The sequence below is a fragment of the Thermobia domestica genome, chromosome 12 (genome assembly GCF_964235325.1).
Source record: "Thermobia domestica chromosome 12, izTheDome1.hap1.1, whole genome shotgun sequence".
NCBI lineage: Eukaryota > Metazoa > Arthropoda > Insecta > Zygentoma > Lepismatidae > Thermobia > Thermobia domestica.
This window is the reverse complement of record NC_137465.1, coordinates 18,028,125-18,052,616: the sequence shown is the minus strand read 5'-3', so window position 1 is coordinate 18,052,616 and position 24,492 is coordinate 18,028,125. Positions and strand designations below refer to the sequence as shown.

At 36.5% G+C, this 24,492-nt stretch overlaps 1 protein-coding gene across 1 annotated transcript in view; it reads left to right on the top strand.

Annotated features, from left to right (window-relative positions):
* The window catches only part of dpr7 (defective proboscis extension response 7), a 228,750-nt gene that overhangs the window by 94,349 nt on the left and 109,909 nt on the right, over positions 1-24,492 (top strand). The window contains exon 3 of the mRNA XM_081733484.1: positions 6,355-6,657. Coding sequence (XP_081589610.1) covers positions 6,355-6,657 — 303 coding nt within the window. The remainder of the gene's footprint in view (positions 1-6,354; positions 6,658-24,492) is intronic.

Genomic DNA, 24,492 nt, shown 5'->3' with positions numbered 1-24,492 from the left:
CTACTAAGGAACAGAGAAAAAAGACGAATGATTCAAAGGTGTGTTCTTTATAATAGGGAAGTCCTTAGTTCGAAACCTCAAATTGATCATTAATTTTCTAAGGCATTTTTAGTGAGTTTCGTAACTTTTCCTCCATTTTTCATTTTCCACCATAAAGACGATGTCCAAGGTGCTCCTCGCAATGAGTGACTAATCACAGTAAAAGTAGATAATATTGTAGCAAATGTCGAGCAAGACCGATATGTGAGGAGTTATGAAATACTTAAACATCAGTGAGCAAACAGTGTTAAACTGTTTAAATAAAGTTGACTATAAATATAAGCTCGACATTCGAGTGCCACATGATCTAACTCGAAAATATTTACTCGATCAAAATTCTAACTAATGAAACGTAATAAACTCAAACGTTACTCTAAAGCGATTGATTACGAATGATGAAAAGTGTATAAACTACGACAAGAATGTGCGAGAAATATCACTGGTTGAAGTAAGAAGCGTTTATGGCAAAGCTCACATCAGGGTTGCCAACTTTTCTTAAGGAAAAATCGGCTTGGAGCCCTCCTTTTCCCCCACGGAGACGACTATACGAACGGCGAGTCGCTTAAATCAACTGAATAACACGAACTTGAAGGAATGTGGCGCCTTATTATTTTTATTTTCCTATATGGAATATACTATTGTCATAATCGGCAGGATTAACAACTCAAAGTAATTAGGGAATAACTGTAAATTAAAGACGAGCTGCTAACTATATTTTTTGTCCAATTAAAACACAAATTTGTTAAATTGATTCTATACATAAAACTGTGCGTTTTCCCAGTAAAATATTAATTTTGAAAATCAATAAATCAGGACGATTTGCATCCCGATGAGTGTCTCGTCGGGACGCGGGACAAGTAAGTCAGAAATCGGTACAGTCCGGACAGAATCGGGACGGTTGGCAACCCTGGTTCATATTGACGTTCAGAAACGTTATGCTGTGCGTTTGTTTGTTGGGATTGTTAGGATACCATGTTGCTGCCGCTGGGCTGGACGATCGACTCGGATCTGTGCCATCACCAATTAACGCATGTGTAACTAACAATTCAAAAGAAACGGACGGAAGTGGTTCAAAGGAAGAGTATTGTATAGTACACTGAGAACGCCAGATCGCATACATCATTAACGAGCAGTCAGAAATTGATTGAACTTTGCTGGGAGGTTTTAATGTATCCACTGTATAGCTCGGATCTGGCACCATCAGGCTATCATTTGTTCGGTTTCTGCAAAAACTAGGGGACACGGTGGATCAGTGGTAGAGCGCGGTGGGGTTCCTGGTTCGATCCCCTTCGAAGTTAGTGTGTCGTGGATTCCGTGAATTTTCTAGTTGTATTTTCGTTCCTTCTACATTCTTATTCCACTAATTTTGCACTATCATTTATTTGCTTTAATCATTCGTTTCCCTTAGCCTAAAAGGCGTAATCGTGGGACGTTAAACTCAAATATTTCATTTTCTCTGCAGAACTCCCTTAATGGTATTAAGTTATTTTCGGAAGAGCACTGTGGAAACTATTACACCGTCACAAATTTTTGATCTGAAGCCACTTAAGTTCTACAGCGACAGAAATATGGTGTTACTTGAAAAATGGCAGAAACGCATCTATCGAATTGATGCACATGGGTTTCATAATGCTATTTTCAAACCACAATTAACGTGTTCTTAACTTAATCTCCAAAGGCTCAATATCTTTAGACAACCTTATTACATAGTTGTTCGTCAAAATCGGAATAAAGAAGAAATAATGGAAGTCCACCCAAATTTTCAAAATTTGTTTTCAGAAAAGACCTAGGAACGAAATCAATTTCAACTGGTTGGATCAATTTGTGCTTTAGTTTCGGTACTCGGAGTAGCACTAGAAGAGGCACTGAGCACAAATAATTAAGCGCCGACAAATGCCTCTGTGTCTTGTCGGCGTCAGAGGGCATAATACAAACAGATAACTACGTTTGATTGAACTGCATAATCAATCTCCGAGACGGTGGTTTTCCGTACCGCCAAATTGGGTCGTGTACGGAGCAGTAAGTTAATCCCGTCTCCCCGTTTTCACGTGCTTGGGCACAATCTTCCCAAATTAACCATCCCAAAACTAAAAAATACTAAACTCCTGGCATAACAGATCAGAGATGACGTGGGTTAATGAAAACTTGACCCATGACTCACTGACTCAAAACCTACCGTGACCCTCGACCTACTATGACCCATGATACACCATGACCCACCGCTTACCATGATACACTCTGACTCAACACGCACCAAAGCCCATCGCCATCAACTCTGCCTCATGATCCAAGCACCTTTCTCCACTGAAAAAAGAGTTTACACTTGTAATAAAGCAAGACTGTGAAATTGTTACCAATCGGAGTTTGAATTTCTACGGTCAATCGCTCAACCACCGTTCTGTTACAATACCAGTGGATCTGACCTTTACGATATAAAATGGTAAAGTTTTGGTCATGGTTCATAATACGCTAAATTTCAATTTATCATATATAATTATTTCCTTGTTGAAAAATATATTTTTCCAATAGTCAGTTCCCCTATAAATGCTAAGGCTATGTCTCGAAAGTCAGGTAGTAAGTCTTATTGCTATTATTACAATTAGAAATATCAATATCCAAAAGTGCCTGAACTTTTTTTTTTTCACTTGGGTGTACTCATCCTATGTAAGAAATAGAAACAAATGAAAAAGGAAAAGAAAATGGAGCCCTTGAAAGTAAAATGTAGACAAAGTCGTCAGTGTTCGGAAGGTGCTGTCTACATGCACTGGACAGAATGGGTCGGTGGGTCAGAGTGGGTCGTTGGATCAGAAGGATCACGGTGAGTGATCGATCAGAGTTGGTGACCACGACCCAGTGACCCACTCACAAATTTTGACCTACGACCACTAACCTATCTCTGTAATAGACCTTAGAGGGTCTGGGGTACCAACCAAATATTGGTCCCCATTCCTTTGGGGTAATACGTGGTCGAATAATCTGCTATTTGCGCTGGCTGGAGTTAATTCTGGCTTTCTAAGCTAAGGATCAACATTTCTTTCTCTGAACCAACTCCAAAATTGTCTTCGATCCCAGCTCCTGCCAAGTGAACTTTGGGTGGACAAACACCGTGTGCATGGGTTTTCTCGAGGTTCTCCCGTTGTCTCCCACTTTCTTCAAATGCTGGGGTGGTACCTAGGTCCTAGGCCACTTCTTTCTTTCCCAAATCCTTTCTTCCTTCCTCTTCTCCAGGTTGTGTGCTCGCCGAGGGACGTCGCCCCTCAAATGTGAAGGGCCAACATGGCCATTGATACCGAAAGCCCAGAAATCTAAATTCTAAATCCCTAAATCCTAAACCCGAGACTGTTTGATTTTGCTGACTTCAGTGGAAAGTTACCATCCCATCTCTTTTCTCTCCAAGTAAAATGTACTACAGAAGACGAGTATTGGTTTCTTTGTAGACTAACTTAAAGTTCGAAATATTTTGTTACCTTTATTAAAAGTATAATTATGGTATAATTAAAGCTCAATTTTGCCTCTTGAAGGGAATAATTACCCTAAAAATAAAAACAGACACGCATTTACATAAGCACAACCTGCTTATTAAAGTAATGCCCATGGACAAGCACGGTACAAATACCAGTTGTTAATATTTACATACATTGGAAGTTTCCCATACATTGTACAGAGTTCAGTTCCCGGATGATACGAAGTTCATTAGCTTTCAGAGCAGATATTTAAAATATTAAACAGAAGGAAACACAAATTCCTTGCAGAACGAAACTGTTCCTTTTTAAACAGCCCTACTCAATCACTGTGTTTTTTATTTCTCTGAAAAGAAAATATAATAAATTTCACAGATCATTTGGAAGAAATGGAATGGCTCGTTCTTTTTTCGTAACGTTTGAACATTAGGAAAAGCTTGTAAGATAATATTCCAGTGGATACACTGAGCTTTTGCAAGTAATCCGCATTCCCTGAGTGTTTTCGTCGTTTAGAGGTGGAATTTATGAAATGTCAGAAGTTAGGATCGTGACCAGGAGATCTGAGGAGAAAACGGATTACTTGCAGAGCGAGATGGATGGGTGCGAGGCTTTATCTAGAAGCCTTTCTCCCTAAGACTCATCGTACCTTTCTCCTTCACACACACACACACACATGCACAGTTCTCCTCCTAGTTTATATTCGTCCTGTAGCAACCGTAACCGTTTATTCATATGCGATTTAGGGCACTTTTCTCTTGTGATAATTGCTTAATTTTCACCTAAGTTATGCCAGTGTGTAAATCCTAAATACGGTCATGTGTAGTCATATGGTTTATTTGAGATTCAGTATGCTCTTATGATTACTTTAGCTTCATTTTATCCTACGTTCTGTTTTTATGCATAAATAATAAAAAAAATTGTAGAACGAATTCCTTCTCACTGGTTCAGTGGTAAGGGACCGAACATTTAGTGCAGGTGATCCCGGATTGGAGATGGTGTGAATTAATGAAAACTTGATCCATGGCCCACCACCCACCGTGACCCTCTCTGACCCAAGACCTACCATGACCCATTGTTACCCATTCTAACCCACCATGACTCCCTTCTGACCCACCTCACACCATGACCCACCACCCACCATAACCCATCATCATCAACTCTGACTCACGATCCATGCCCTCCTCTCTACTGACACTTGTAATGAAACAAGGCTGTGAAATTATCGCTAATCGGAGTTTGAATTTCTACTGTCAATCACTCGATCACCGCTCTGTTACGATACTGGTAGATCTGACTTTTACGATATAAAATGGAAAAGTGTATGTCGTGGATCACATTACTGTACAATGAATTTCAGTTTAATTATCATACATAATTATTTCTTTGTTGAATTACAAATACTTTTCAGTGGAAAGCAGTATGGAATTCGATAGTGTCAAATCAAAGTAAAGTAGGACAACACAGAGGGAGGAAATAATGTAAAATTCGACTGTGTCTCAAAAGTCAAGTAGTAAGTTACATATATGGCTATTGCACAATTAAAAATATCAACATCCAAAAGTGTCTTAGACATAATCATCTCGGGTAAATACGATAGTAACAAACGAAAAAGGAAGAAAAATGAAGGCCTTGAAAGTAAAACGTAGACAAATTCTCCACTGTTCAAAAGATGCTGTCTAAAATGCACTGAGCAGAGTGAGTTGGCCGGTCGATGGGCCAAAGTGGGTCACGGGTGGTGGATCGCAGTGGGTCTCGACCTATTGACCCATGGCCACACTTTCATAGTATATCAGAAAAGTAACGAATTTTTTTCGTTATAGGTAATTACTAGCTCCATCTATTGAACCAACATATCATCAGATACCTGTTCAACAAAATGATATCACAATCATGAGAACCGATTAACGAAGTGTCAAGTTGTAGCAAGAAAAGTGAGTGTATCTGGTGTCACCTCGTCACTAAACCACGATGCAGCAAAAGGGCCAATATAAAATTGTGTTTCAAGCTAGGTAAAACATTTACACAAATATTGGAAATGATGAGTGCTTATCTCATACGCGATGCGTGTTCGAGTGATATACGCGATTGCGGGACGGTCATGAGTCGTTGGAAGGCAACCCAAAGCCAGGCAGACAGAAAAAAAAAACGCACTGAGTTGGTGGAACTAGCGCCTGAAATGATTGCCCACGATGCGAATTCGACTGTGAGATGGGTGACGGAGGAATTAAATACGACGAAACACATGATTCACGAAACTTTGACAAAGGGTTTAAAGAAACGAAAAGTCTGTATTCGATTTCTTCCTCACACCTTAATTGACCAACAAATTATTCGTAGTTCCTGACTTTTTGCCTAAGAAACAAATCTGTGTGCTTCCACATTCTCCACATATTCGCCTGATTTATCGCCATGTGACTATTTCCTATTCCCAAAATTAAAATTGGCCCTGAAAGGAACATTTTTTTGACAATGTTACAAAATTCTAGTCTGCCGTGACGAGAGTCATTGAGGTAATTCAAAAAAAAAAAAAAAAAAAAAAAAAAAGACATTAGAAACCCTATGCTATCATTGGTTGAACGTGCCTAGCGGTATATTGTTGCAGAAGGGAGGTATTTCGAATGAAACAAACTACAGTTGCTCAAATTCTTATTTCTTTTTTTAATTTGAAAAGTTCTGTTGTTTTTCCTACACACTATGTATGTAAATACTTTTCACTACTCATTTTGAGCAAATTCCTTAAGAACATTTCAGAAGTAGGTAGGTCTAATATCTGTTACTTCAAATTATCTAAGACCACAATGTTAATTTGGGAATGATCATTAGTACTAATTTGATTTTTTCCCTTTACTTTCAGCTGCTCAAGCGAATATCTTGGGTGGACCCGAGGACATGTATGTAAAGAAAGGAAGCACAATCAGCTTGACATGTTCAGTCAATATTCATTCCTCGCCCCCGAGTTCAGTGCAGTGGTACCACAAAACGAATGTTGTGGACTTCGACTCCCCGCGTGGTGGGATCAGCTTAGAAACCGAGAAAACGGAATCCGGTACAACCAGCAAGCTGCTTATCACGAAAGCAAAAATAGAAGACTCTGGAAATTATACGTGCATGCCATCAAACGCCGAGCCCGCCAGCATTTGGGTCCATGTGTTAAATGGTAAGTTTATTGTATTTATCTTGTGAAAGAAAAGAACGGTTTTCTTCAACATTTTTAATGTCATACCTCTATGTTAGTGATGATACGATTTAAGAAATGTGGGTCAGCTCAAAAGAAGAAAGTGTCTTTTGGCCTATACACGAAAATTAATAATACAAAAGAATATTTTTCCGATACTTCGATTTTAGTGCAGAAAATTTGCAAAAAAAAAAAAAAAAAATGTGATACAGTGGAACCTGGATAATTCGAACTTCTGTAATTCGAAAAGTTCTTTATTCGAATTTTTCTCTTGGTCCCTAGAATTTTATATACAAACAATGCTTTAAAAAATCATGGTTAATTCGAATTATAATCTGGATAATTCGAAGTTTTTACGGTGTAAATCTAAAAGGAGATCAAGTCATCGGGTCGAATTTTCCAAGAAACGGATGAAGATACGTACTGTAGCAAGCTTTCCGCCCCGCCCGCAGACTACTCAGCTTGAAGGTCATCGCAACCACCCCTCCACTGCTCTCCCAGTACGTACACCAATGCGCTGGCCGGCCGCCTGGTTTGTTTTGCACACGTCTCTACTACTCATAAATCACAATAATGGCACTTCCCGACACAGTTCAGCAGTCGCATTTTTTGAAAAATGTTGATTTTTTTGAGTCTCATGACAGTTATTTGTCTATTAATACAGTAATATCCTTTTGTATTAACTTCATATTGTATTAACCTATGTTTTTTTCTAGTTTTACAATGAGTGTATGGTACTTAAAACACTTATTATTAGTTTCAATAATGGTCTTTATGTTAAAACCTGAAGTTTGTTTATTTCAACCATTTACAAAAACGTTTCTAATTCGAATTTTTCTACTGGTCCCTTGAGGTTCGAATTATCCAAGTTCCACTGTATTTTGCAGTTAGAACAAGGTTTATACTTGGGTAAAATAGGTGTAAATCTATCTTTTTCTTGTTTCTACGAGGGGCAGTCATATATTTCCTGTAATTCTGTTGTAGCTCTTTATTACAACACTATAAATACACATTTTCTTAATCGCCTTGAAAGTTCTGAACACTCATACACACACTTGTTCCATCGTTTCCGTGATTGGTGAAAATCACCGACGAAATGCCTCTTTTGGTATCTTCCGAAGTTGACTGTCGCGTTAATTTTGATCAATTTTACATTGGAGAAACGGAAAAGGCCCATTATTCGCTTTGGAAAGAGCCAAACATCCGATGGTGCTGAACAGTTTTTAAGGTTATCAGACACTCTGAATCAGATTTTCCCCAATTTGCACATAAACTTGGCGTTTCAACGTTGCTCGATCTTGGAAATTGCTCCAACTGTTTACGACACACTTTTCCGTTCAGCTACATTACTCGTACACTGCTTTGTTAAGACGTTCACACTTGTTAAATTCAGATGTATGCAACCTAGGGACGTTATTACCCAAAATTCATTTGTGATTTCATAACAAATACCAGAACTACAACATTTATGAAACTATTTTGACAGCTTCTCGTATATAAACAGCAAACAACAGTGTCACATCGCGGTAAGGAGTTTGGTTTTGTGACTGTGATATTTCTCAATTATTCTTGAAATTGAAAGTGGTAGTAGAATTTATATCACTTCGGGTTTCAGTACTGAGATTAAGGGGGAGATGGAATATAATCTTAAGAGGCTTAATTCAATGGTTTCTTAACTGATAGGATATGTCGCAACATTTTAGAATTTAAATATCATAGACATTTAATTATGTTACAATCAATTCTGAAGCACTTTGTACCACTCAGCAACACCAGTGGAAGCAACAATGTTAAGTAGTACATTATTGTTGCCATATTTCAAAAATGAAAATCCTGTATGCTACTAAATTACGAGAATCTTTGACATATTTAAAATGAAAAGAAGTGTTATAGACTAATTTACTTTCTCCCATTAGATAAAGTTGTTCAAGTATTATGTAATTACATTTTTATTTTTATTTATTTATTTAACAATCATCAGATACAGCTCAGAGGCCATTTTATACTGGATATCTAACAACAACAACAACAACAACAATGCAAAGGATTTTGGGAAGGTATCGGCCAGGGCCTGTTTTGTAGGTACCATCCCGGCATTTGCCTGGTAGGACTGAATGAAACCCTGGAAAACCCCAATCAGGATGGACGGCAGCGGGAATCGAATCTACCACCTCCCGAATGCGAAACCAACGCTCTACCACTTGAGCTACTTCGCTCGGTATAAGTCATTTTAGTAGAGGTTCTCCTACCTAGTTCGCTTCTCCTCCCTAGCTGAATGCTTCGTTCAATGTCAAAGTAGTTAAATCGTGAACTTAATTAAATCCATGTTCTATGTATTCAAGTTTTCTTTTTCAACTTTTGAATTTCCATATTCATCCCTTCCTTTCCTCTTCGCGAAATCCAGGATATTTATGCTTCCCGAGAAATATTTTCGGGACACCGGGACGCAGATCTCGATTCCGTGACGGTCCAGAATTTCTGGGATTAATGGGGTAACCATATACAAGATCGAGTCACTACCGCAGAGCAACAGAACATTACATTATTATAATTTACGGTATATTATTGTTAATGAAAAATTCAAAAAGTCTGTTGCAATGTTTTTGGCGCTGAGCAACGTGTGTCGTCAGTCCAATAACGGTTTAGGAACCATTGCGTTAATTAATTGCGGAAAATCGTTTCTCGCTATCCGTTACCGTTTTCATTCTGTAACGATGGAGGCTAAAATGGGAAGTTGTTGATTTCTACCACTTCCGGTTTGAATAGAGGGTAGTTGGTACCCTCTCCTTAGAACGCTATGTCGACTCCATATAACAGATTCTCGTTCATCTCTGGTCGCTTTCTCCTTTTGTAGAACATCAATACTGGAAGCCGTAAGGGGATTTCCACCACTTTCGGTTCTAGTAGATAATTAAAAATGAAAATGAAATGTATGTTTGGGACACTTAATCTATTTAACCCTTTGACTACCAACGCCATATATGGGTCCCATACGAATAATTCAAACATTTTTCGGAATTTGATTTTAGAAAATTCTAAAACAAAAAAAAAAAACGTGTTCTCCCATCGGGTCAGGTGTGACCAAGAGAATGTGTCTAGTTTCTAAAACTGTGTACAGATGTCAGAAATATCCCACATTAAAGGAGTCGTACATATAAAAGAATGTTCACATTAAAAAAACTGCTAGTCAAAGGGTTAAAGTAACCGCTATCTAGTACTGTTTTTACTGTGTACCAATCACTGTTAAAATCAAAATGCTTGATTTCCTGGCACTTGCAGTTTTACTATAGAGACATTAGAGTGAAAATGATGTTTATTTTTGGGACACTTAATTGATTACGTTAAATATCTTCCCGCTGTGTAGTACGGCTTTTATTCTAAGGTGATTAACGTGTAAACCGGAAGTGGTTTATTTTTGCCACTTCTTGTTTCAATAGAGGGTTAAATATAGAAGATTATATTTATTGTTAGAACGCTAAATCAATTCCAGAAAAGAAAAAAGCTTCTCGACATCTATTGTCGTTTCTATTCTACATCTCGTATATCAATATTGAAACCGGAAATTGTAGCGGATTTCTATCATTTCCGGTTTTAGTAGAGAGTTAAGGATGAAGATGTAATCTGTTTCTTGGGACTCTTAATCGATTGCAGAGAACCACTTCTCTTTATCGATAACCATTTTCGGTCCGTAAGTTGCTTCTTCAGATTTTTGCTTGTCCCGGAGAACACGGTCAGTCCATTTGCTCATACAAGCAGCCAGAGGTTGTTATGAGAAATCCAGAAAAATAACGTCAGTATTTCCAGTTCAACATTTCTCACATCACATCGAGTAGTTTGAGTGAAGTGGGCTACGTATGTAAAATGCAAGTCACCAATTTCGAGTTTATTCAATCTCCTTTGGAAGGATATGTATGTTTTTTTTTTAAATCGTAGAAGACAGAAATAGTACTAGAGGTTTAATATGTTGAAAAAACATTAAACCGTTGCCCCAAAAAGTTGAACATCAAAAGACATTATTGAAATTTCATTCCAATGAGTATCGTAATTTTGAAGTAGAAGAAAGAGCTCAGTCTAATGCAAAAATAAAAAAGAATTTTAACAGATGAAACTTTAACAGTTTTAACAGATAACACTATTATTATTATTATTATTATTATTATTATTATTATTATTATTATTATTATTATTATTATTATTATTATTATTATTATTATTATTATTATTATAAATCTATGTGTTGTTTTCAACTGAGATCTTTTGAAAGTTGCAGGTTAGGCCTTACCAAGGGCGCCGATCCTGGGGGGAGGTGGCCCGGTCCCCCCAAAGTTCATTTGGGCCCCCTATTATATTTATGAATATACCATATTTGGCATAATTTGAATGCAATTTGTCTTAAAATTCTCATATATATATACTTCTGCATCTGAAAGGAGCTCTCGCAAATTTATAGAGAAATCGGCGCCCTTGGCAGTAACATTGAAGTATGTTACACAATTTTGAAATTTACTTTCAATCTAAAGAATTGTGTTTCTCAAAAAGTAGTTCGTGCACTACCGGTGATTCACATCGTGGTTCCGGCTGTACGATTCGAAACTTGATATTGAGATATAGAAGACGTATAATAGGTATGCGTTAATAATTTAATTTTGTTTGGCTTGAAATACTGTTTGAATGCTTCTTTTTATACTAAGTTAGGATTTTTTTGTATTTTGAATGAATATTTTATTTGAAACAGAAAAATAACAAAACACTAATATATAAAAGTTGCTTATGGGATTATAAAAATGTTTCTGAGAAATTATTTTTGTATCTACATTTTCACAAAAAAATTACCTGTACGATATTTATTGAAAAACAATGGAAATACATAATGTTCAACCTTCAACTTGCAGTATTGGGTGTTAAGTTCAAATATAATTATATACTTTTTCCTCTCTCACTCTCTCTAAGTAGCCTCATGTAAAGTGAAGATTCGTTGTAGTGTATTTGATATGGGCTCTTGGTTCGATCCCCGGGGTCAGGAAATTTTTTTCATCCTGTCGTCACAATACGGCTATAAGTCTCACCCGGCCTTTATGAAATGAGTTCCTAGGGCGATCTGAGTAAATAAAGGCGACTGAAGCATAAATCTGATTACATCATTTCCGTTATATGTTGTAATTAAGCAAATGTGTGAACGTTTCTTTTCACACAACCCATGGGTCCTTTAGAACTCTTCCGTATGGGCCCGACCTCCACTTTTTATACATGAAGTGAGAAGTATGGAATTGTCAACTAAGGAAAAGTTTGTATATACAATTCTGGTTGCATGTTGTATCAGTATTTGCCTGTGTATAATACAGAATATTACTCTTGTGACAGAAACAATTGTATGCTCTAAACAATATTGCAAGAACTCAGAATTATCATCAGGTATACGAATTTATGTACCAGTTATAGTTGTTTCATACCAGTTATCCTTGTGCAGAAATAAAGCGCCGATGGTAATACAGTCTTCCATCAGAAGCATTTACTTACTTTAACTGCCTTTGGCTTGGGAGACCCGGGTTCGATTCTCGGCGGGAACTCATGTGGTTCGGATTCCACGTTAATCAGTAGGTCCACGTCTCATATAGCCTCGCTGCTGAACGGGACGCTAAACTAAAATCAACTCAATCAACTCAACTACTTACTTTAACTGACTTTTATGATTACCTATTTTAAATCTACGCTTGAATTCAAATTAATACTTTTCTTTTTGGACAAAGCAGACCATATTATAATTTAAACAGAGTATTTGTTTTGCTTCTCCCATAATAAAATTCTGGTTCTGAAGTCGTTTCTCAGGTACTGTAACATTTTCAGTGCTGATTTAGCTTGTATTTAGAAAACTAATTGCATACGGTAGTTCCAGTTGTGCTTACTAGATGATAGTCAATTTTAATTTTTTTAAAATTGAATATTTTTCCCTCCTCTGTAGTTGGGGTATAAAGTTGATTAACTTCTCCAATTTATTTTTAAGATAGTAACGCAATATTTTAAGAAATATTAATTCTTTGATTTTCGTTATTTACTGACAAGAGTGTTTTCTAAAGAATCTTACCATCTATAGAAAAGTAAATTGACACTAAAGTGAGATAAGATTACTTGCAGCACGGTCATAAGTCATATTTCTTAACGGAACAATATTTAGTTTTTCTAAGCATTGGCATTTTATTTATGAATTATTACATTGGGGAACATTTTTTTTTTTTAATTTTTCCGTAGCATGAGATTTTTCAGCTTCAATATGTTTTTGCCCACTGATTCGAAATCTGAAGTCCGTTTCTCTGTGCATGCTATAGTTTCCATGCAATTTGAAACTTCCGTATTTTATAGAGTAAGAAATGGTCCATTTTAATTTGCATTTGTTTTTACTTAAACCTACTCTAACAGAGCACATATTCACAATATTGATGTTTCTTTTCTAATATGCTCTGTATTACAAACTACATCATGTTTTCCACAAGTAGACACAATTGAGTAAATAAACCTGAAGTATTTTGTTATGCATGTGGCCGCTACACATTTCCCAGCCAAAGGCGCATATAACATCGTTTGTTACGCGTGCCTACAGAACGTATTTTCAAATTTCCCTTGGCGAACAAGGCAAAAAATGAGCTTCTCATATTGTGTGTCATAATTGTGAGGAAACGTTACGTGATTGGACAATAGGAAAGCGAAAAGGTATGGCTTTCAGCGTTCCCATGGTTTGGCGAGTACCGAAGGACCATCTAAGTGACCTCTATTTTTGCATGGCCAATACGAAGAGTATTGGCAAGATAAACCGACATTCTACTTTGTATCCGAGTATCCCCTCAGCAATTCGACCGATCCCTCACTCGGATGAACTCCCGGTTCCAGTTTATAATGATTTCGGCTCTTAAGAAGATGAAGAAAGTGAAAGGGATGTGGGTTGCAGGGCTTGTGATAAGGTGTGTGAAAAAACGGCTATGGAATCCAAAGACGCATCTGACACTAAAAAGCCATCTACACCTCAGCAGTTCATTCAGCTTGAATTGAATTGCTTATTGCGCGATTTGGGTCCCTTCAAGAAAACTGTTGAGCTATTAGCTTCTGGACTGCGAGAAAAAATCTGTTGCATCATTCGGCACGAACGTCGTATGTCCGAAAGCGAAAAAAAAAAAAAAAAAAAAAGAGTTTGTAGACTACTTTTCAGAAAATAAATTTGTTTACTGCAATGATATCCCAAGTCTTCTAACTGAATTAGGTGTTTCCTCATAGTCCAACAGAATGGAGGTTATTTGTCGACAGTTCGAAATGCATTCTCAAGTGTGGTCTTTAGTACAACGACAATGCCTACGGATCGGTTCCAGTTGGTCATTTGGCGAATTTGAAAGAACAACATAATAAAATTAAACTTGTGATTGACTTACTCAAGTACGAGGAACATAACTGAATTATTTGTGTTCATCTCAAAATGGTCAATTTTCTTCTTAGACAACAAAAATATTTTACGAAGTATCCGTGCTATGTATGAATCATTTCCCCCATTCCACATCAAGCTTGGCTTGATGAAACAGTTCCTGAAGGCACTAAATGCTGATGGTGACTCCTTTCAGTAACTTATTTCTAAATTTCTTGCCTTGTCTTATGAGAAGATCAAAGCAGGCGTGCTCGATGGATCTCAAATTCGTGTTCTTTTGTGTGATGAGGAATTTGCCAAGATGAACTACACGGAATAGGCAGCATGGCTGCCTTTCGTGGAAGTTATCAGGAAACTTTCTAGGCAAGAAAAAGTCGGATATCTATGAAATGCCGGTTAAGATAATGTTATCGTCCTTTCGCGATCTTTGGTGCAATATAAGTGTGAAGATTCATTTCCTACACAGTCACTTTGATCAATTTCCTGAGAACCTTGAAGATTGTAGTGATGAACATGGAAAGAGTTTCCATCAAGACCTGAAGACGATGGAAGAGCGTTATCAAGGGCGATGGGGCAAAAATATGTTGACAAATTACAGCAAGATTATCAAACAAGAGTGCCACATGGTTCCCCATAAGCGCAATAGCTACTAGCCCAAATTTTTGGCTTAATAGAAAGTGTTTGAACTTTCCATGATTGCATATGCGTGCGATTTGAAGCACGAAAACCCAATAGCTGTTTTCTAAACCGACGCAAAAGCGGTTTCTCAGGAAACCGCAAAAGCAATCTTGCTGATTTTGGAAAACGAATTTGCAGAAGTTTAAACCGAAACCGCGAAAGCAGTTTTCGATTTTATGAAATTTCACTTTTTCAAAAACCGGTTTTCGGTGTTTTCAAACAACCGATTTCGACCGCACTATTACAAACAAGGTTTTAACTTGGTGTTCTGTGGTGTTCAGCCTGCGGATTCAGTTCTCCTGAAAGCTTCTTGAGGTTAGAAGTAAAAACAATCTAGAAACCTTGGGCAAGTTTGCGCAAGAGTGTGAAGACGTGGTGTGAAAATGGCTCCCGTGTTTACATGGCATGCTATATTCGACGTGTGGGAACAACATGCGTCAACAAAGCGGTTGGAAGGTTTAAAGTATTACATAATGGAGAAACCGGCGTAGCAGAACTAACCACTAGTTCGCGAGCAAGAATAAGATTCTGTATTTATGATATACAGGTTAAATAGGACAAAGGCAATCAGCACTGGGTACAAGTTTCTAGAACACAACACAACGTAGTTTGAAAATGAAGAGGGTTTCAACATAGCGCCTGTTCCAGCAACGGATACTTCTGTTGAAAATAAACGCGGCAGACCGAAGAAAGTATTTGCAGAATGTACTTCAAAAGTGCAAAGCAAAAAAGTTAAAGAACTTTTGGAATCAACCAGCAACGAGAAACTGTCGAAGGCGACTGAATAAAATCTACGGAGGGCAGGAAAACGCGACTCGGCAGCGATCATCAAGGAGCTTTGTTGTTGTTCTCCCATACGGGGTACGAAAGTGAAGAAACCTCGAAGCGCTGCACTTCCAGTTCCGGCGAAATTATCACAAGATGAAGCTTGGCGTTACTAGTTGATGCAAATGTTTCGAAATACCAGTGTAATGTCTTTCGTGATGAGGCAAAAAAAAAAAAAAAAAAAAAAAAAAAAAAGCAGACTGTAAAATGTATCCACCCTATGAAACATCCGTTGACATACCGATGCAATCCTTTCTTTATCATACCATAAGAAGACTCGGTGAAACACAAGAAGATGTGTTTCGAACTTTGTCCGATGTTCGCAACATTAACATTATTATTAAGTAGGGCTGTAATGGTGTGGACAACAAAGTATGTATCGCCAACCTTTTTCAGATGAGCATTCTACTGACCCGAGAGTTTGTCTAGTGTATCTATGGTCTCTATTCAAGTGCACAGTGTCACTAACAATCGTAACTGTGTCACTTCGCAAAATCACGCTTTATCCTCTACCAGATATTGTCGCCCAAAAGTATTGTGTTTGCGAAAGAAATGGTTGAAGTTGTACAAAACAAAGTCCATTATGTAGAAAACCAAATCGAGAAACTTACTCCGACCATAATAACTGTAGACGATAAGGATTTATCGTTCGACCTAAGATGATTTTGTGTATGGTTAGTGGGAAAGTGTGTAATTCTGTATCCTCATACGCGTCTACACAAACGTGTTACTTATGTGTAGCAAAACCAGGAGAGATGAACAATCTTGGTATGCTTTCTCATAAAACTGTAAATCCGAACTTTTTGATTTCTGGATTATCTCCGCTTCATTCTTGGATATGTTTCATGGAATGTATTTCTATATTGCTTACCGACTAGATATTAAAGCATGGCAGGTACGAGACGAAGAAAATCGGATGAAGAAGGAAGAGAAAAAGAAACGTGTCCAAGCGAAATTCCGTAGTGTGCTCGGACAATTGGTAGTTATGCCGAAGCAACAAGCAGGAAACACCAATGACGGCAATACAGCCCGCAAGTTTCTTTCGCAATGCTGAAAAATCATTCGAAATAACTGGGGTAAATATCGACTTAATTAAGCGATTTCAGATTATTGTAGAATGCTTAAACTATGTTTTTTCTGATTGATACAAATAAATTTGGTGAGTACGCTCGTTGCACTTTGGAACTTGTATTCTTGGTATTATATGCTCGTAAGCGTATAAGTCCTATTTCACGGGAGAAATATTATTGCCGCGAGTATTCATTCTACCGATAGGTCAGCTTTTCGAAGAAGCACAGGAGGCTCGAAATAAGGGCAATAAGAAATATAGGGCATTCTTTACAAGAAAATCATCCAAAGTTAATATCAACGCGGATTTAATTCATAGATTGCTGATCACTTCTGAACCATATACACGTATTGCTCGTAAACGTGCTCCTGTCAAGAGCAAAAGTTCAGACATAATGTCCAGATACTACGATTGCTAAAAGCACCTTGTGTGAATGATCATTCCAAACACAGCAGTGATTCAAACTAATGAACATATTTTTCTCATCAGTTTTGCGTGCTTGCTGACTTGTTTATTGTCCGGACTACTTCGTTTAATGTACTCATTATCACTACAAAATTATTTAGATATAAGCTGATCACATCAATCCTACTGTCTTCTTATCACCAATTGTGTACAGTTTTGTTTACCTTTCTTACATATGTGTTACTTCTTTGGTAAATGACACACTGATAACATTCTTTACCAAAGAAATCACATATTTCAATCAAATAGAACATCAAAACCTACCACAGTCAAATGTGCGTCACACACTGAATAAAGTTCCCTTAGATCGATGAAATCTCCCACTGTGCGTAGGCCCTAATTCAATAATTGAAGTTGAGATTAGTAGCAAACATATCTTGACTCATTATTCCGGTCACTCCATTATTGAAATGTAAATAATGTGTAAAAAGTAAGAAGTAGTTTTTGTATTGCCTACGCGTGACTTCCTTTACGCTGATAAAGACCACCATCCACAGCCTCTCGAGTTCAAAAATAGGTCCTCTTGAAATTTGGCTTTTTCGCGATTTTGGACAGTCCTAGCTCTGAAGTTATGCACTTCAATTTATATGTCTATAGCCAAACTCCCTCTATAAAAATTGTCGCGTGAGTACCTTAGGATTCTGAAACATGGATTTTTGGATAGAGCACATAGTTCCTTAGTGAATTCTTAACCCGACTATGGTAGGTTTTATAGTTTTGGGACTATGGAACTTTAAAGTTCATTTTTTTTTTCATATTTTTGGCAGGCCATAACTCCGAAAGGAAGCATTTGTCCACACAGGCTGGTCTATACTTGTTGTCTTATCTTGGTGTCAGGAATCACCTCCCAAACGTTGGCGGTGTTGTTTTAAAACAAACTGTATAAACTCTGGTAAAGACACTAGCGCTTGAAAGAAGGAGAAACCAATAATGTGGAGATTGGAAGAGGAGTCAGACAATGATGTAGTATTTCGCCAATTATTCAACATTTACAGTGAATGTCTAATGAAGAAAGCATTAATGGGAATTGGAGATTTCAAGATTGCAGAGAAGAACATTAACAAGATCAGGTATGCAGATGACACGATTATTATAGGTAGAAGTGAAGAAGGACTATAGAAGATGATTGACAAAATAGTGACATTGGGAAATTATAAGGAATGGAAATGAACATCAAAAAATTCGAAAGAACTGAGAATATCTTGTAAGAACGCGCACTTCCGGGTCAGAGTAGAGAAAAGCGAACTCAAAGAGGTCAATAATTTCAAATATATGAGAAGTATTTGACGAGAGACGCTTACTGCACCAAAGAGATCAGGTCAAGAATAGACATAGCCAAAGAAGCATTCAAAAAGGAAAGACAACTCTTAACTAATATGCTTAATATTGGATTAGGGAAGAAGTTGGTCAAGTGCTATGTATGGATCATTGGACAGTATGGTTTACTTGGACTTACGGCAGTTAGAGAAGAAATATTTAGAGAGCTTCAAAGTGTGATGTTGGAGGAAGATGAAGTGGACAGCGAGAGTATCAAACTATGATGTCTTAAAACGGATAGGAGAGAAGACGTCACTTCTAGCCAGCATCTTTCGTAGCAAGGCTAATTGGACACATCTTGCGAAGAAATTCTCTTCTTCATACACCCACAGAAGGAAGAAGTGGCAGATCAAGTCTATATAGCCATTGATACAGTTGCCGTTATCCGTTAATACGTTAACGGATTGACTTCATTAACCAACTCAGACAAAATAATTACTCTAGCTATATCACTACAGAAATAAAACTCAAACATTCGCTTACATGTATTCGATATGTACTATACATAACCTCCGCTAAAGTCGTCGTTATCCGTTAATACTTTAACTGATTGACTTCATGAACGAATTCAGCCGAGATAGTCGCTATAGCTGTCTTTTACAATACAGAGAATTACAAAATTTACCTACTTGTTTGGGATATTGATAGCCATCACTAAAGTTGTCGTTACCCGTTAGCTAAGTTATTAATGGATTTACTCCATTAACGAACTCCGCTGAGATAATAATTCGTATCCGTTCAAGAGTTATCGTGCAGAGTAACGGACAGACAGATGTACCAATAACACATTATTATATATATCTCTACTTGACCGTAACAAATTCAATGGAGCTCGTTGTAGTAGCTTCTGTCAAGGCCATGAAGCATCGGTCTACTATTGTATCTTTAAAATAGCTTGTTGATTGGGGTGGGAATGTACACAATGGGTCCCGAAGAGATTTGTTAGGCACTGGATCATCCCAATAGTTGTTGGGTTGATCTAAAGAGAAACCTGTAAAAATCTTCAGGGAGGAAAATCAGCCGTAAAGTTTAAAATCGAAATCACAAGATATGATGCAAAGAAACTAATTACTAACATCAGTGGCGTGCGCAAGTTAGATTTCCGAGTTTAACCCGACTTGAGCAAAATACTATTAAAAAGAAACGTTTACCGTATTAAGATATGTACCCAAACACCTAAAGTAATATAAATTTTTTAACTTCCACCCCCTCCCCTTCACACTACTGACTAATATACATTTCTCTATTCTGAAATATAGTCAGAATGTTATAAACCTAGAAAAGGTTCACTAGATTTAACAAACTTTCGTCCATCTTCATGCACATCAAAAAGTAAGACTGATTATGAAGTATTTTGTAGCAGATAACGTTCTTGTATCTTTATTGATACGGGATGTGCGGTGCAAGTGTGCGTATAAGCACGAAAAACAGACACCAGCCTGTGTTAGTTAGACACTAGAAGCTAATATAGTCTCTGATCAGCGTCAGGGCAGACCGAAGCAGATAGACGTCTTACACGATGACCTTGGAATGTCCGCGCAGGAAGCAGGCGCGCCAGCGAAGGAAAGCATGAATATAAGAAAAGATTTGACCTTGTTTAATCATTTTCACTTGTGAGTTATGATAGAATAAAGCATAGTGATCTTCTAAACGAATGTTTACATGTTTCACAGACCATATTCCAGAAAAAATATTCTTGGATGTATTTTCATCCTGATGTACACTTCCCTATAGAACATACCGTTCAACATAACGGGACCAAATTTTAAGCTTTAGGTTTTCTATACGATTCTCCAGAGTTATTTTTCGACTTTTCTTTCTACTCTCCTAAAACTACGATAGTTTACTGAAACATGGAAATTATTATTATTATTATTTTTTTTTTTTTTTGAGAATGGCTCTAACATATTGTTCATTTTTCACAAGTGAATATTCATTAACATTCCTATACAGAGTTGCCCAAAAATAGGTATACAGACCAGCATCGATCAAATATGACATTTTAAGATAATAGATTTATTTGCTTTGGTTTGTTTCGAGCTTAGTCTAACTAATTTAAGAACCGACAAGGAAGAAACTAAGTTAACACCTGTAAACAGATAACAATAAGTAAATTATATAAAATATCATGATCAATCATTATGGGACTATATACCTACTGCCTGGTTCAAACCTCTTGACATCTAAGGCACGCCCTCTGTTTTGTAATGCCCAATGAAAGTTACGCGTGGTTGTCTACTACTTGATAGTTGAACGAAATATTATTTGCACTAAAAAATGTGTTTGTTATAGAATATTAGTGTATATTTAGGAAAAAAAGAAAATCGTTTTTAAATAATTGAGGTAGAAAAGCATGGTTATGCATATAGTGGTTCATTATTTTATTGTATGATTTTTTTTTTTTTTTTTTTTTTTTGTATAAATGTCGATCTAAACCAGTGTTTATTCTTTCCCCTTGTCGATTTGAAGCATTTACTTCCTTCTCCCATCTGTGTTTTACGAAAGAAAAGTTTCATGTTATAGTTGTACACGGAAAGAAATTAAATCTGACAACATCGCCCTTAATGCGCTTTCACCAAACGTCAAGACGTTTTAGACGGACTATACTTTTGGGCCACTAATTACTGTATAATTCGTTTCTCTGCCAAACATCCAGAGTGGGTGGTTTACTCTTATAAGTTTTTCACAAAATTAACTTAGGGAATTTTATTTATACTTCACATATATATATGTCGCATTAGTAAACCTATAATATGATGTAATTAATTTTTTATTAAAAAATTCACAAGAGGTATTTTGTTCTTGTAGGTGAATTTTTCCGTAACAATTTTCGCAAAAGGATTTCAGGACATTTTGTTCATAATTCATAAATAAACATTGTACTAACAAACCTCGAATATAAATTGTGGATATTCTTTGGTCTAACTCTCTTATTTGATCTTCTCTATGAATTTAAATTATTCAGTGCTTCAGAAAACATCTTTAAAAGCAAACTAAGTGTTGTGGATTGTTTTACGAAAAGTTATCCGTCATTCAATGAACTTCAAAAAAGTTCGTTACTGAATTCTCTATGTGTGTATGTGTGTCTGTTATTTGCGATTTTTTCCAATTTTGAGCCCTCCATTTCAATAGAGCATCAAAAACTATCACAAAGAAGTGATGGAAGTTTTCATGTCACTCTTACCGTTTCCGAGATATTGGTAAAAAAAAAAATTCCAATTTCGAGAGTTTTAAGAAGCCATATCTCGGGAACCGTAAGTTATAGAGGGAGCAAATTGGTGTTGATTAAGGGGACAGACTACTAAATATTTTTCAAAAGCTAACAATTATTCTTTTGCCCGTTTTTCATAAGTGAAAAGAGATAATGAAATGTAACTTACCACAATACTAGATAATGTTATTCTACACCCGAAAATACGAATCCGAAGAATTTTCAGTGTTGCCATCCATGGAAAACACAGTGTGACCAGAATTTCAATTACTCAAAAATCTAGGTTGAGGCAGAAACTAGAGAAATGAACTGAACGGTAATTGATGATTTATTATGTTGTCTTGGTTCCTTGTTAAATACTTTTTAAATCACATTTGTATTTATTTTGTAATAACTTACATAAGTTATTACAAAATAAATAAGTTTTTGGCTGCCATCTGCGGTACTTAACCCGAATCCACATGTCGTAGCATGAGAACCAGAGGAACGTAACCCCAAAAATGCGGTTTCCGTTTTCTTCATGTTTGGACATAATTTTGAAGGCCCCACTTGATGTAAATGGAACGGAACGCCATCTGTTCTCCTTGTCGATCATCTGTTGTAATGTAGCTCAATCACCAGCTTATTAAAATCTCATCTTTTTAAGAAAATAATATTTTTATCCTCTCGCCTATAAACCTACGAAAATGGAGTTACGTCCCTCTGGTTTTCATGCGACGATATTGTGAATAAACACGTGTATGAAATCGTTAAACTATCTTTGATATTCGGGAATAATGAAACAGGTGTATTGTTTTAACTTAGAAATTCAATTTTTTTTTTTACAATTGTAACACATTCAGTATTATTGTTTGTTATCCAGTATATTATAATTTACTCAAAAGATTACACTATTTCTTTTTCAAATAACATGACATTACATACTTAACGAAATTACCACGTAGAGAGTTTTTCACTTGTAATAACGCTAGATGGGCCGTTTTACGATTAGGGTCAAAAATGATATCGCTTATAAAAATATTTTTTTAAATAAAAGTATGATTTGCTTTTGAGGTACATAAATAGTTAATATCACATCAATTTTCTGTCTATGCTTAAGTTTGAATTATTCATTTTTACTTTTGTTAAAAAAATTAATTCTTGTATTTGTAAATGGCACTTCTGTAACGTGTCCCCAGCAACAAGTACGTGAACATTAATTGTATTTTATAGTACTTACATGTGTGAAAATTTATTTTGTTTCTTTACGTGTTTCGAGAACATACGTCGATTTATACAAATGCATAAATGCACTTTTTTGTTTCTTTACGTGTTTAGATAACATAATCCCATTTATACAAATGCATAAATGCACTTTTTTGTTTCTTTACGTCTTTAGATAACATAATCCCATTTATACAAATGCATAAATGCACTTTTTGTTTCTTTACGTGTTTAGAGAACAATGCAATTTATACAAAAGCATAAATACCCTTTATGTTTCTCTGCGTGTTTAGAGAACATAATCCCATTTATACAAATGTATAATTGCACTTTTCTTTTATGTTAATTTACGGTGACGTTTTTCTGATGAAAGTGTCAGTACGGTTACTACTTACTTTTTCGTTCTTAAATGTTTTTGGTTTCGTAATATTGTATCCAAATAAATGCGCAGCGAGTCCCAGATCTTTTCCATGTGTTGTTGGCACATGGGATCAGACGCAAAGCGGTCTGAACTATTTATTGCTGCTTTTGTCTACAGATGAATTGAGTTATATTTTCTCATAGTTATCGTAACACAGATTCATGCTATAACTTAAAGATAATGTGTAACGGAGATATTTAGCGTCTGTTTTGTAAACCTTTTAGATCAGTTTCTTCCTTCATTCGTTTCGACTTGCCACCTATCGAGCATTTTCTAGAAATGTTTGTAATACGAAGAAACGTCATTACCGTTACGTTTCTTAACGTTACACTTAAATAGAAAGAATGTGTACTCTACGTTAATTTATCAGAGAATTATCAGTGTAAGTGTTGAGAAAAAATAAAGCATATACTTTTGGTGCTTCCCTCAAGCAGGTATCATTGCATACATGTGTTGTCTATGTTTCTTCGCCCCTACCAAGAAAATATGTTGTCATTTTGTACTATCCTAGAATGTACAAGACTGCGACACCGGTATGCTCACTTACGTACCGTACTAACTTACATTGTACTGACATCAGAAATTGACTATTTATCATTAGTGACGGATCGACAAGCCAGTATCGTTCTAGAAAAAAACGTTATTCTCGTTTTTAACTTTGTTTTATAGCAAGTACAATTTTAAGTTTGGGTCATGGAATTTCAGTGAAACAAGCCACAGTAAAAGTGTTGCCGACGCTATTGGTGGGGCAGTTAAAAGACAAGCTAACGCATTAGTTTCGTGTGGACACGACTTGTCTGATCCAAAAACAATGTTCAATAAGCTAAGTAGGTCCGAAATTTCAACAATTAATCTCTTTTAGATTGATCCTGAAATTTTGGCTGTTGATTCCGTAGTTCCTACAAAATTGCCAAAGATACAAGCCAAGATGAAACTGCACCAAACAATCTCAGAGAGAGAGAGAGTTCCTTTGCATGGAAGAATTATTTTCTGTTTCTGCAAAAGATCAACAGCGTTCAATTGTTTCAGGCCCAAAATATAGACATGCCAAATTACCTAGGTATAACACATGTATTGTTTTGTTGTAAGAAAACACGATGAAAATGAAATCTTTTGTAAATTTTAGGTCCTAAGGTTATGCCGGCTAGGCTAAAGGAAAAAGTGATGATGAGAAATGAACAAAATGTTGGAACGAAGAATGCGAGAAGAAACGAAAAAAAACC